We start from the raw sequence: 14004 nt of genomic DNA on the forward strand, positions 1-14004 counted from the left end.
GCTAGCTTCACCTTCAAATTTGGTTTCCTTGAATTTGTTCCAAGTCTTTCAACTTATTCTTTAAAGGTATACAATCCACGGAAAACTGATTCTGGTAACAAAGGAGACAAGAAGTAATCTCACTTTTGGAATTAGGAAATTTTAGTTTCTTCCTTGTGGTAATATTGTTGTCATCTTGGGCATCCTTCCTGTTGAGTGATCCCTACTCAAGAAACAATCACGTCTCTACTTAGTTTATGAAAGTATACAACTTTTAAACCCAAGCATCATCTAGTGTGCTAGTTTGTTCCAACTTCATGATACGTGCTTGTTATAATTGATAGATCTCTTGATCCTAATTTTCTAATTCCACTTCCATGAATTCCATCTTATTTTTCCATGATTATTTGTCAATGATTTCCATATCATAACCTAGAAATGGGTTGGCCCTCTAAGCATATTTTAAAATTTTACCCAAGTCTCAATGACTTGGTTCACCTTGCTACCTCAAACCTACATTATTCCTAAAATAATAATAGAAATCATCCTTCTATGGGTACAAATTTTCTTGATTTCCTACTGCAACAAGGAAATAAGTTTATGCTTTATAATATTCAATCCACTCTTGTGGTTACTTTCCCACTTGTCCCAAAGCCTACTACTTTTCCTTAAGTTCATTACAATGTGATGAATAACTATTTGATATCCCTTCTCATAGTGGTAGTGGTGCCAAGCACCCAAACTATCTCAAACTAAGCTTTGATACCACCTGTCACAAACCTATAATTTTCCCAAATATTTCTTTGGAAACTTGAGTATCTTCCAAGTCTATTTTGACACCTAAGGTCATGCGACATCACATTTCCTCCACCATAATGACTTGGCTAGTGTGCACCTACTACAGCCAATCTATGCCTTTTCACTTAAGGTATTCCCATAACTTTACATCTACAATTTATCAAATGAAACTAAGTCCTACATCTCAATCAAGTCCATTCAAGATTAGGTACATGTCCAAGCATGGCCTTTAAAACATCATAGCAATAATTTAAAATAACCAATATTTTGATATTTTTCCAACACAAAATAAAGCAAAGAATAGTAAAATCCAACACATAAATGATTGGCAACACACATGTATAGGAAACATCGAATCTAGGTGCCTTAACTTATTATATGAGGAATGTTATAGATATCAAATAAGGGAGTTACAACCTTCTACCCGCAAATATATTATAGATGTACAATGAGTTTAGGACAATATTTCCTTTTGCCTACTACCCAATAGACTTGCACAAACCAACCCATTTAGTTATCATAGGCTCACCTCTTGCAGGTGTTGTCTTCTTCTTATTCTTACTTAGCTAGTGCAACTTACCCTATCATGTGAACCTTGATATTAGCACAATTGCAGAGTTCCTTTACATTGACTTGGTGAATGATCAATGGATGATTGATGCATTAGTACGTTTGAGGCATCCACTATTTATACAAGGCCTATATTGCATTTGCGAGCCTCTCCAAGCATAAGTTGGTCCAAGTGCCAACATTATGAATTTCAACTGTGCCTGTTGGTGCCTTTGCTCTCATCATGACCTGTCCATTGATTATCTAATGTCTAATGGTGTTGCACCTATGTGCCATGTGCCCAACAAGTGTGCCCTATGCATCCAAGTGCACTCGACAAGAGTGTACCCAACAAGTGCACCCAATGGAGTTGTTCCTAATCATTAGAGGAATTTTGAGGTCTAAATGGGCATCCTAAGAAAAATTATAAAATAATTGTAAAAGTAACCAAATAAGAGATAAATTCTTAAATGAAAAGAAAGAAATCTATTTTTTGTTTAATGGTATTTTCAACTTGTCTCCTTATAGGTTTACTCAAATTTCAAGTGTGGTACTTGTGGGATGCATAACTATATTCCACATCCAACAAGTGCATGCTCTACATACTTTTGAGTAGAACCACATCAAGAAAAAATGAAAATTTAAGAAACACATTGTTTTCCATGTAATTTCATATTTTTTTATCGATTTGGATCTACTCAAAATTATGTAGAGTGTGCACTCGTTGGATGTGGAATATAATTATGCATCCAACGAGTGTTCACACTTGGGGTTTGAGTAAACCTATAAGGAGATAAGTAGAAAAATACGATTAAAAAAATAGTTTTCTTCTTTTTCCTCCAAAAATATTTACCCTAGGGATGACATCATCATGTTGAATCCTATTAGTTCTTTTAAAGTTGATTTTACTAGTACGTTTTTCATTTTGAGACTACAATTGTGTTCTGTGGGTGCTTGTGGTTAAAAGAGCTTTTACCATCCATCACAATGACCAATGTGAACCACCCAACTCAGAAACACATTCTTTTTCCATGTATTTTCAATTATTTTTTTTCGATACGGGTCTACTCAAAGGCATGCAAAATGAGTACTCATTGGATGCAAAATCTAATTCTGCATACATTGATTGCCCAGACTTGAAATTTGAGTAAACATATAAGGAGATAAGTTAAAAATACAATGGAAAAAATGGTTTTCTTCTTTTACCTCTGGAAAAATTTACTCGTAGGGATGACATCGCCATGTTGAATCCTATTGGTTGTTTTAAAGTTGATTTTGTTAGTACATTTTTCATTTTGAGACTCATTTTTCACCTCAAAATTACCTAATGGGATATGTGCTCAGTGGATGTGTACCCAAAATGAGCGCATCCCATGATTGTGTTCTATGGATGCTTATGCCTAAAAGAAATGTTGTCATCCATCACAACTGCTAGTGTGAACCACCCAACTCTTTGGTCTACATGTAACATAAGCACTCGAGTCTATAAAAACCAGTTAAGTTCTCTATGCCAATCTTGTTCATCGTGCATCATATTTGTGGATCTAATAGGGTCATTTACTATAACCTCCATTATCTTTCATTGTTAAGTTTTCTTACCATCTTCTCTTGTTGTGTCCAACTAATGTGAGTTACCAAAGTCTATTTTGTACCCATTCTAGGCAAGGATTCTTGACATGTTGATGGTGTGTCTTCCCCTCATGCAAAGGTGCTCAAAATTGACTCTCTAGCTATTGACTTTTTGTCATTTCCATTCATGCTAATCAATGACCATTATGGCAATCTTGTGATGGAGTTTCCAAAAGCCATTCAAGTCTAGAGCCTTACAATTTCTCTCTATTCATTTTTCTTATGTTTTATTAATTTTTGTAATGGCCTTCCTCTTTGGAATTCCATCTTCTCTCCTTGAGTTTAACCACTTTAAGTGCCTCACCACATCATTTATGCCCATGTCTAGGTCATCTATTAACCTATATTTTTGTAGTTCCTATACACGTTTCACTCATTGATGACAATAATGATATTCACCACCAAGCTTACCCCTTTATTATGTTTTATTAAAACATCAAGTAGGGTCTTGACTCTTGATATATCCATCATTTCATAAGTTATAAATTAATTTATTTTTTCATGATCTTTAGCAATATGTATATTGTGCCCTTGATATCTAAGATACTTTGTAGTGCCCTCTTTCCCTTCAGGTCATCACTCCCTTTTGTATTATGTTGGGTAGAACTCAGATTAGCTCCCTAATTGTCGAATTATTGTCTTATAACCTTTCTATCTGCCAAACCAAGCACACGAAATATATTAACTAGAAATTTGACTTGTTAGCCTTAAAGATGATGTATACTCTTCATCTCTTGAGGTTCACGTTTCATCTCTTGAGGTTTGGTTCCCATTATTTAGATATACCTAGGGTTGGAATTTGAAAAAATTCTACCTATCAAAAATGGCAATTTTTACCATATAATAAAACATTTTTTAGGGTATTTTTGTTGTTTTTTTTTTTAAATGACCAACAATAAATATCGGCAATATTTGATAGGAAAATTACCCATTATTGGAAAAATTTCTATTAAATTCTACCAACGTATTCATCCCACAAAGTCTCTGGACCTTAAAGTAAGCATTTTTCTTCTTCGTCTTGTAGCGTTAAGTATCTTAGACACTTATGGGATTTTTCACTTATGTACTTTATAATATATACAATATATTTACCAAATTTTTACCCTTAAAGTCTTTTTTTTTTTAATTTATTTTCCCCAACATTCTTGAGATATAATTTACACTCACTCTAAGTAATCTTCTCAAACTTTTCCCTAATATTTTCTTCCTTGCTCCCATAATACAAACTTTAACCTCTAATCTTCTTGTAGTATTTTCTTCCTTGCTCCCGTAATGCAACTTTGACCTCTAATCTTCTTGTACCAACATACACCTCACACTTCCAATATAACCTTATAACCTTGATGTCTACTTGAGCTCCCAACATCGATATACTCTTAGTATATTTCTTTGATTACTTGTACATGGATATCTCTACTTTGGGTCACATCCTCTTAGTGAAAGGATTACTTACCAGCATACTCCTCACACTTCCAATATAACCTTATAACATTGATGTCTACATGAGCTCCAAGCATCGATATACTCTTAGTATATTTCTTTGATTGCTTGTACATGGATATCTCTACTTTGAGTCACATCCTCTTAGTGAAAGGATTACTTATATGAATTGAATGACATGTTTCATTATAAGAAACCCCCATGAAATGGAAAGTGGTGCCACACATGTCAGTTGAAAATATATAAAAAAATAATTTTGTCGACAAATCACATATATATTCAATATCAAATATGTAAATATAGATTAGTGTATATTCATCTTAATTTTAGATTTATTAAACACGGGAAGTAATTAAAAATATAAAATGTAAATGAATTAGTGCTTGAAAAAATCAAAATTAAAATAGACATACAATTTTATACTCTTACACGTGTGTGCGTACACACACACATATATAATATAAGATAACTCACACTTTATACTATGAGTTGATTAAAAACATTGAAAAAAAGGTATTGACAAATATCCTTTCTTTTTATTTTAATATGATTTGTTTATACTATATTTTTATATATAACTAAAGACTATGAAAATGTTAATTGAGGTTATCTTGCGTGATTGGGCTAAACGATTATTGTCTTCTATACTTAAGTTCAAATTCTCATGGGTGACATGATGAGCTTTGATGCTTTGATAAATATTGTTGTAATGACTTCGAGCCTGAGAAAAACACTCTTACATGAGTATAATTGTGGGTTGTCCATTTACACTGAGATGACTCTTAAGTGAGTATAATTATGAATATAATTGTGGGCTGACCTAGTACGAACAACATCACTCTTACCCTTTGGGCTGAGATGGAAGTTGATTTCCATTATAAAATATTATATTATATTGGGTACACATTATTAATGTTATAAGAGATGTATCATAACCTCACTCTGGTCCTTTGGGCCAAGATGGAAGATATTATTTATATTAGGTAGACATTATTATTAATGTTATAAGAGATGTACCAACAATCTCACTCTTGCCCTTTGGGTTGAGATATATTTGAATACACATTATTATTAATATTATAAGAGATGTACCAATAATCTCACTCTAGCTGGGTTGAGTAAACTTTTTTTCTTAAAAAATATATATATATATATATATATATAATTTTGTATAAAATATTACATAAATTATTAATGTCAAGAGAGATAAAAACAAACATTACAATTTTAAATTTTAAATTGTAAAATATATTTATTAACCTTATATAAAAAGATGATTCTGATTCTCTAATACTTTAAATTTAAGTAATTGTTTTTTAAATATATAAAAAAACCTTAAACGATATATTTAAAAAAATTCTTCACTGGCTTCTAGTTTCCAGAAAATTTCAAACAAAGCATGTGAAGTTTGACTCACCAATTTCTATCATAGGACCTGATACACAATGACCCGTCCAACTGACAAAACGATACTCGGTGTTAATGAATCCAAATAAATTATAAGTCGAGCCTATGTTAAAGTGACATTTGCAAGGACATGAGTGTAAATATACACACATTTCCCTTGAGAGAGAAGCATGTGGGTCCATCACAGGAGAGAAAGAAGCATGTGGACCGTCATGTCCTTGTGAAATTAGAGGGGTGATCCACTAGAAGGAAGTTGTCCATTAAATCTGAACTTTGTAAGATTGGATGGAGTTGAAGTAAAAACCAAGTTATGCATAAAGTTAGGAGAGATGGAAGACAACCCACAAGTGCAATCAACAAGGGCCACGTAGTGATTCCATTGTTTTCAATGGGCATTAAATGTTGGTAATCTGCATCATAGTTGGCTGGCTGGCGTAGTTGTGGTATCATATCAAAATGTTTGGTAATTGTTTGGGTAAATTTGACCAAAATGCAATGAAAAAGCTTGGTGGAACAAAATTCAAACTAGGGATTTAACTTTTATATCTCGGTAGGTGTCATATATTTAATTTGGTACTTTGAAATGAGTCATGTTTGTAGTTATTTTGATTAAATATTCAGTGGGAGTTGAAAAGGTGTGGTGAGTTTATATATAAATTATTTATTTAATTATGGTAAGTTTATATTTGTAATTAAAATAAATTTAATTAAATATAAATATAAAAATTATTTTATATTTACATCTAATGATGTGGATGGTAAATAAGATATCCTTCTGTGAAACTTTTATACTAAACATGAAAAGTTTATTGTGATATATTTTATTTTATAAATTAAATTAAATAGATATAAAAATTATTTTATATCTACATTAGATGTGGATGGTAAATAAGATATTCACCTTGGAAATCTATACTAAAGGAGAAAAGTTTATTGTGATATATCTTATTTTATAAATTAAATTAAATAAATATAAAAATTATTTTACATTTAGATCTAATGATGTGGATTGCAAATAAGAAATCTACCTTTAAAACCTTTATACTGAACATGAAAAGTTTACTGTGATATATTTTATTTTATAAAAAAATTTATTAAAATATTTTAAGTCTTTACTTATTATTTATTGTTTAAATTTGAAAATAAAATATAAAAATATGTTAGTTTAGAAAGATGATATTATGTTAACATGAGAATGTAAATTTAAAGATCAATTTTAAAATTGATTTAGTTTGGCCATGAGAATAAGAAGTTTTGGCCCTGAGATTAATATAAGATAAGTAATAAAAAACCACATGTTGTTAATAACTTCATCTAAAGTGTAATTTTCTACATTTAATTGCTTTTTATGGATCATCGTATTTTAGGGAATAGTTTGTGGTTTGGGCTATTTATGGATCATCGTATTTTAGGGAATAGGTTGTGGTTTGGGCTATGTAGTGAAGTCATTGGCATCTTAAAATGCCTAAGTGTAATATTGTAGAAACTTTCAAACCAAAATGAAATTTGTTAAACTTACGTGATTAAATTAATATTTTATAAATAATTGTGTATCATAATTATTAATAATTTAAAATTATTTGAAATATATATGTTTACTAATTTTTATTTTAATTATTTGTAAAATGTAATGTTTTATTTATTTTTACTCTGGTGAATATATTTAAGAGATGTTTTTTCACATTTGTAAATGGTATTTTTATTAAATGGTATTTTTATTAAATTTGTGAGTGTAAATTAGTGTATTTAACTTAAAAGGATTTGAATTGGGTATTTATTTACATCAATGTTAACATAAAAGTGGCCAAATACTCCCTTGCTTCTTTTCGTTATTAAGCTGCACAATACCTACCATTTATAAAAACAAAAAATGCATAAGTAATAACCTCAAAGTAGAGCAAAATCAAGCAAGTCACAATACAAAATCATAGACAATACCACTGTCCATCAAATATAAAAATAGTAAATGAAATCTTCCTCATAATTTAGATGACACATGAGATGAAGTACATTTATCAAATAGGAATTGACAAAAACATAATATTGGGGATGCCAAGGTTGTTAAGATCCTTGGGTGTAGTGTCAAGTGTATAGTGTAGGTCCCACCATCAATGGGTTTGTGTTTAGTAGGTTTTTAAGTTTTTAATATGGTGAAATCTAATGTGAGTGAGGTGGATGAATGTTATTTTATGGAATAAGTAAAAGAATATTGTTATTATATAAAAGTGTATTTAAGAATACTTAAGTTAGATATATCAATAATTTGTAGTTTAAAAATAATTAAGTTATTTAACCTGAATCAAAAATATTGAAAATAAACTTATGAAAAAAATAAAGATATCGAGAATATATATATATATATATTTATTATAAAAGAGTGCAAAACCTACTCCTAATTAACTATTTGAGATTTTACCTTTTACATGTGAATAAATTTACCAACTACGATGGCAAAGGCAAAGGAGGTTCATGGAGGTTGAATGGCGACATACCCCGGAACTGCATTGCATTAATTTTTTTGAAAAGCGAATCTTCAAGGGGAGAGGGTGAGAGGGAGAGTCCCCGTTTTGTACGTAAAAAAAAAATACAGAAAATACACACGAGGACCAGGACCAGAAGAGAGGAATCTGGGGGACACGTGGAAAAGTAGAAAATGAACAGGTGGTGATACGTATTTACAAGCTTGTCGGCATATGTAAGCACTTTGTATTTGTCAAGATGGTGATGTGACACCCCCGCGGGCCCCGGTTTCCTTGCCTTTTCCTCGAAGTACTATTCTGCACGTGTCGGTTAAAACGCAATGTGTCGCTTTTTCATTGGACCACGTTGTGGGGACCCGACCGGGGCAGAACATAATAAAAGATGCTACAGCAATGGGTTCCGGATTATCGACACGTGGCCCTGAGATTGGGCTGTCCAACCACGTAGCAGAAACGTCGTTGTAGACGTGGGGCCCTTGCATTGGGCACTGGTTTCGGGCTTGCTTAGGTGTAACACATTCCGTTCCCTTACCTCCGGCTGCCCGGCGATGGCGGGCAGGGACTGCGGGGCTCTGGGTACAAACGTGGCTACTCGGGCAGCTTCCAATTTATCGGCGACGTGTTTGTCGTGTGGATGGTATGATTATCACGGGAAGGCAGCTCTTCCGTTTTCTTTCTTCGCTCCCCCTTCCCATTTGCTCTGCGTATTTTCTGTCCCATCTGCTCTGCGTATTTTCCTTCTGTAATTTAATGTGAGGTTCCCGCCCCTGCGATTTGAGTGGAAATCTATGGAAAATTGTGATCGGAGATGAGCGTAGGGTTGAAGAATTGTGTGAATTTAGCGGCCGTTTGCAGTTTTCATGTTAAGATTTGGCCGTTATTCTGATAAAACGGATTGTTAGGTCTAATTTGGATTTTTGGGTTTTGATCAGCGCTGGAAGTGAGGGATGTTTTCCGGTGGCGATCTTTAAAATTTGTGGCAGGGCGGGCGATTGATGAGAACGATAAACAGAGGAGGAGAAGCAACAGGTGCGATGGCGAGGAGGCGAAAGACGAGCAACGATGTATTCGAAGGAGGACGCGGAAGGTAGCGGGCTTCGGTAACAGGCGAGTTCCTATTTTTTTGAGCTTTGAAGATAGAATAAAATAAATGCGTTTTATGGAGGTTTCGATCTGAACTTATGTCTGGTTTTATGAAGATTAAATAAAAGGAAAAGGAAAAACGAAGATATCTTTATGAAGATTAAAGAAAAGGAAAAACGAAGATATCTTCATGAAGATTAAAGAAAAGGAAAAGGAAGAACGAAGAGTTTAGTAATGAAGGAAGTTTCAGTTGCAGAGACGGCCAGCTTGTGCCGCAGTGGTCATATGTATAGATGTTCGCTGCCTCTGGAAGAGGATAAAACGCGAGCAGCACGACGTCGGCGGATGGAGATCCGACGGTTCAAACTCATTGCCAACGCATCGACCGGGGTTATCAATGTTAAGAGACTTAAGGTGGGCAACGGCGTCGATGTTGCAGACCGTGGACATGAAGAAGCAACGGAGTGCCATGAGAGTGTTGCTGTCGGTTCGTTGCCGTCGCTGGTTTTCGCTGTTGGAGGAGACGGAGGCGAGCCATGCCCGGAGCACGGCGTGGTGTCGATCTGTGGCAGGCGACGGGAAATGGAAGACGCCGTGGCGGTGATGCCTTCTTTCGTGGCTGGCAACGATGGGGTTTATCACTTCTTTGGCGTCTACGATGGCCACGGAGGTTCACAGGTGTGTGTAAAGAATAAATAAAATAAGAATTAGCTGTTCTTGGAAAATTTCGGTGTCCAATGTCGTGGTTTTCGCAGGCAGCGCTTTATTGCAAGGATCGGCTTCACGTAGCCGTGGCGGAGGAAATCCGACTGACGGACCCTGTGACGGAAGCGCACTGGGAGGCAGTGATGACTGATTGCTTTCTGAAAATTGACGTGGAGGTTGCCGCGCTGTCTGGCAGGCGGAGGATTCGGAGTTTGGACATCAGCGGTCGCGGGATCGAGTCTAGGCAGGTAGAAGAGGATAAAGAAGTTCCACGCGCGGAATCGAAACCGCCAGAGAATGCGGGATCGACCGCTGTGGTGGCAATAGTCGGAAGCAGACAGATCGTGGTGGCCAACTGCGGGGATTCGAGAGCTGTTCTGTGTAGGGGTGGCAAAGCGATTCCATTATCCACCGATCACAAGGTAGCTTTCTTGTTCAAACATATACGCACAATTATGCACAATTAGGTATGACATACACATAAAATACCTACTAGGGTTCTTGCTTTTTGGGGATTCTGCAGCCAGACCGTGCTGACGAGATGGCGCGCATCGAGTCCGCCGGAGGCAGGGTCATTTACTGGAACGGCCACCGCGTCTTGGGTGTTCTTGCCATGTCCCGGGCCATAGGTATAAGTAAACAAACAATAGTCATTTCTTTTCGTTTTCTTTTCTTTACATGCATTGCGTTATGCGTATAGAATCAAGCTAATGGATGGGTATACACAATGTGTATATTGAAGTGCAGGAGACGGTTATCTCAAGCCATATGTAATCGCAGAGCCCGAGGTGAGCTTCACGGCGAGAACAGAGGAAGATGAGTGCCTGATTCTGGCGAGCGACGGCCTCTGGGACGTGATCTCTAACCAGGTCGCATGCGAGGTTTCCAGGAAATGCCTTGCGATTAGCAGCAGAAAGAAGCCTGAAACCTCGCCTTCCGGCTGCCCAGCGATCGAATCCCCGGCGGCCAATACGGCTGCATTGTTAACAAAGCTTGCTCTCTCACGGGGGAGCTCGGACAACATAAGCGTAGTAGTTGTGGATCTCAGGAAGCCTTAACATCCAAGCATGGTGGTTCTGGATCCCAGGAAGCCTTAACATCCAAGCATGGTGGTTTTGGATCCCAGGAAGCCTTAATATCTATTCTTCCGGGTGCAACGTGTATTTTTGGTTCTTGAATTCCTGCTGCTGATATCTCCTTAGGCATTATTATTCATCCAGTATTTATAACATCCAAATTCAACATAGAAGGAATTTAGTATAAAAAGACATTAAATTCTTTTTCCACTGGGCAAGCCCTGGCATTGCAGCAAAAGATCATGGCCACGTGTGCATGTTGTGGCTTCTTCCGAGGGTAACGTAACAGAATGGTTCGATCTTAACTTTGTTTTATTCAGCTGAAATTCTTCTGACAAAACGAGCACTTTTTATTCGATATTTGTGGTTGCATTTCCCTTGGATATTTTATTCCACTCTGAAAATGGATGGGCAAGAAATTCATTCTTGATGCCTGGTTATTTGTTCATTTATGGAAATCCGTCAGCCATGCCCGTACTTGATGCCTGGTTATTTGTTCATTTATGGAAATCCGTCAGCCATGCCCGTACTTGATGCCTGGTTAATTGTTTATTTATGGACATCCGTCACCCATACCTCGTTAGGTTTTTTAGGGCAGGACTATACCAGCCATACGAAAGTAAGACTCATCACTAATTCTGGTTTCCCCAATTTTAGTGTAATTCTGGTTTTTGGAGTTTTGGTGTTTGGAATCTATTCGCAAGTAGTCTCACCAGTATTTAAATCTTCTCGCCATGCATCACGGCATCCGTACCCTAGAGTATAAGAAGATACAGATAACATAAAAACAAATCCCATCACCAACTGAAGCCTCTGGATTTAAATACACAAGTAATATAAAAACAAATTCCCTCATCAACTCATGCCTCTGGGTTTTGGTATTTGGAATCGATTTGCAAGTATTCTGGATTTAGATACAAGTAATATAAAAACAAATCCCATCACCAATTTAGGCCTCTGGATATTTTCGATATTTAGAATCGATTTGCAAGTAGTCTCACCAGCCTTTAAATTTTCTTTTAAATTTTCTTTTAAGACATAAGTCATACCCTGAAATATAAATTTTCTTTTAAAGCATCCAGTCATACCCTACCCTGAAATATAGGAAAATACAAGTAATATAAAAACAAATACGTTTAAATTTTCAGTATTTAAAATCGATTTACAACTTATCCCACCCTCTCCTTCGAAAAACAGAAAGCCATGGAACGGATCGGATCGGATGGATCGGATTTCCATCCGTTGCTGCCGAGCCATTCGAACGGGATCGTATTTCTCGGGATGGCGGTTCTGTTTATGGGCTGAAGCACTTCGAACAGATTTCTATAACCGACGTATATCGGCTATGACATATTTTGATCTTTTCTTTGAGGGTTGGTTTTCAGTATATCGGCTATGACATATTTTGATCTTTTCTTTGAGGGTTGGTTTTCAGTATTTTTTTTAACGACAGATATCAATTTCCATTTTATATTTATTGGTCACTTGTAAGAATATAATCGACAAATATGTTAGAACGCGCAGAACTCTCAATCTTTCTTTCCTGGCCACCGGTACGCAATTTATATACATTTTTCTGCACCAGTACACAATTCATAAATAATTTTTCTACAGTTGTAAGTAAAATGACACATCTCTGACAAACAAGAAACTCTGACATGACTTTACGCACAAGTACTGTGTACTTTGTTCATCGAGGGTGGTAGAAATAAAATTTAGGATAACCAATAAAAACTGTGTCATGTGGATTAGTCTGTCATTTGGATTAATGGGAAGGGCAGAATATGTTATGTAATTGTATACTTGTTTAAATCTAATACGGTATTAATAGACCGTATTAACCGTATTAATGGATCAATCACTGTATATTAGTAGCCATTTAATTAAGTGGGCAGATAAATACACAATTTAGTATCAATGGATGAATCACTGTATATTAGTAGCCATTTAATTGAGTGGGCATATAAATGCATAATTTAATTAAAATAGTTTTAGTAGTTAATCTTATTTAATGGTTATAAAAAATAAACTTTAAAAGATAAAGACCTATTCATTGATAAAAGATTGTTACATAAATACATATGAAGAGGTAGGGTGGCAAGATTGGATTGAGAACTTTAATAAATTAAAGTGCAGGTTTTAAGCGTTAAAGCCTATTTGGGTTGGTCGTGTACTTTTATAAGGTTTCAAGCGTCAAAGGTCTATTTGGGTTGGTCGTGTACTTTTGGAAGGTTTCAAGCGTTAAAAGTGTATTTGGGATGGTAATGTACGTTTATATTTTTTTGGGTTTGATTTTATCTTTTACTATTATAGTTTATTTTTTATCTTTAACGTGGATACAGAGTTGGATATTTTTTATCTTTAACGTGGATACAGAGTTGGATATGGGATTTAATAGATTTAATTAAATATTTTATAATAAGTTTATAAGTTTCTTTTATATGGAGTTGTTTTTAAATGTGATTTTTTAGAATTTTAAGTGGATTTTTGGTTAAAATATGGTAAATTTTAAAAATTAGATTATATATAGTTATTTTTGTCAGATTTTAGATAAATTAGATTAGAAAATTTTTAGATAAATTAGATTAGAAAATAAATTGGAAATATTTAAAAAAAAAGCACTTAAAACAACTAATATTCTATATAATAAGTTTGATTAGTTTATAAGCTAAAAATCTTTCAAAAAGACCACGCTTAAGATAACTAATATTCTACATAATAGATTTAATTAGTTTATAAGCTTTGTCAAGTGAATTATCTAAAAGGCTTATATGTGTTATATTTTTTATTTATTTGTTTTGTAATTAATTATAAGCTTTGTCAAGTGAATTATCTCAAAGGTTTCTGTGTTAGATTTT

General features: G+C 34.7%; 1 protein-coding gene across 2 annotated transcripts; it reads left to right on the forward strand.

The window, feature by feature from the left end:
* The first annotated feature begins 8909 nt into the window (after positions 1 to 8909).
* Positions 8910 to 11356, forward strand: LOC149154765 (putative protein phosphatase 2C 24). Of its 2 annotated transcripts, none has more exons than XM_089440994.1 (5): positions 8910 to 9389; positions 9482 to 10043; positions 10121 to 10492; positions 10594 to 10699; positions 10813 to 10935. In XM_089440994.1, exons 2-5 carry the CDS (start codon positions 9600 to 9602, stop codon positions 10842 to 10844), a joined length of 954 nt encoding a protein of 317 aa, XP_089297120.1. In that variant the 5' UTR covers positions 8910 to 9389; positions 9482 to 9599; the 3' UTR covers positions 10845 to 10935. The 2 variants fall into 2 exon arrangements, with proteins under 2 accessions (XP_089297120.1, XP_089297119.1); XM_089440993.1 differs by having other exon boundaries at positions 8911 to 9389; positions 10818 to 11356.
* Positions 11357 to 14004: the final 2648 nt, after the last annotated feature.

The sequence above is a fragment of the Pinus tabuliformis genome, chromosome 9 (genome assembly GCF_031772625.1).
Source record: "Pinus tabuliformis cultivar Carrire ecotype Pingquan chromosome 9, CPIR1, whole genome shotgun sequence".
Classification (NCBI taxonomy): domain Eukaryota; kingdom Viridiplantae; phylum Streptophyta; class Pinopsida; order Pinales; family Pinaceae; genus Pinus; species Pinus tabuliformis.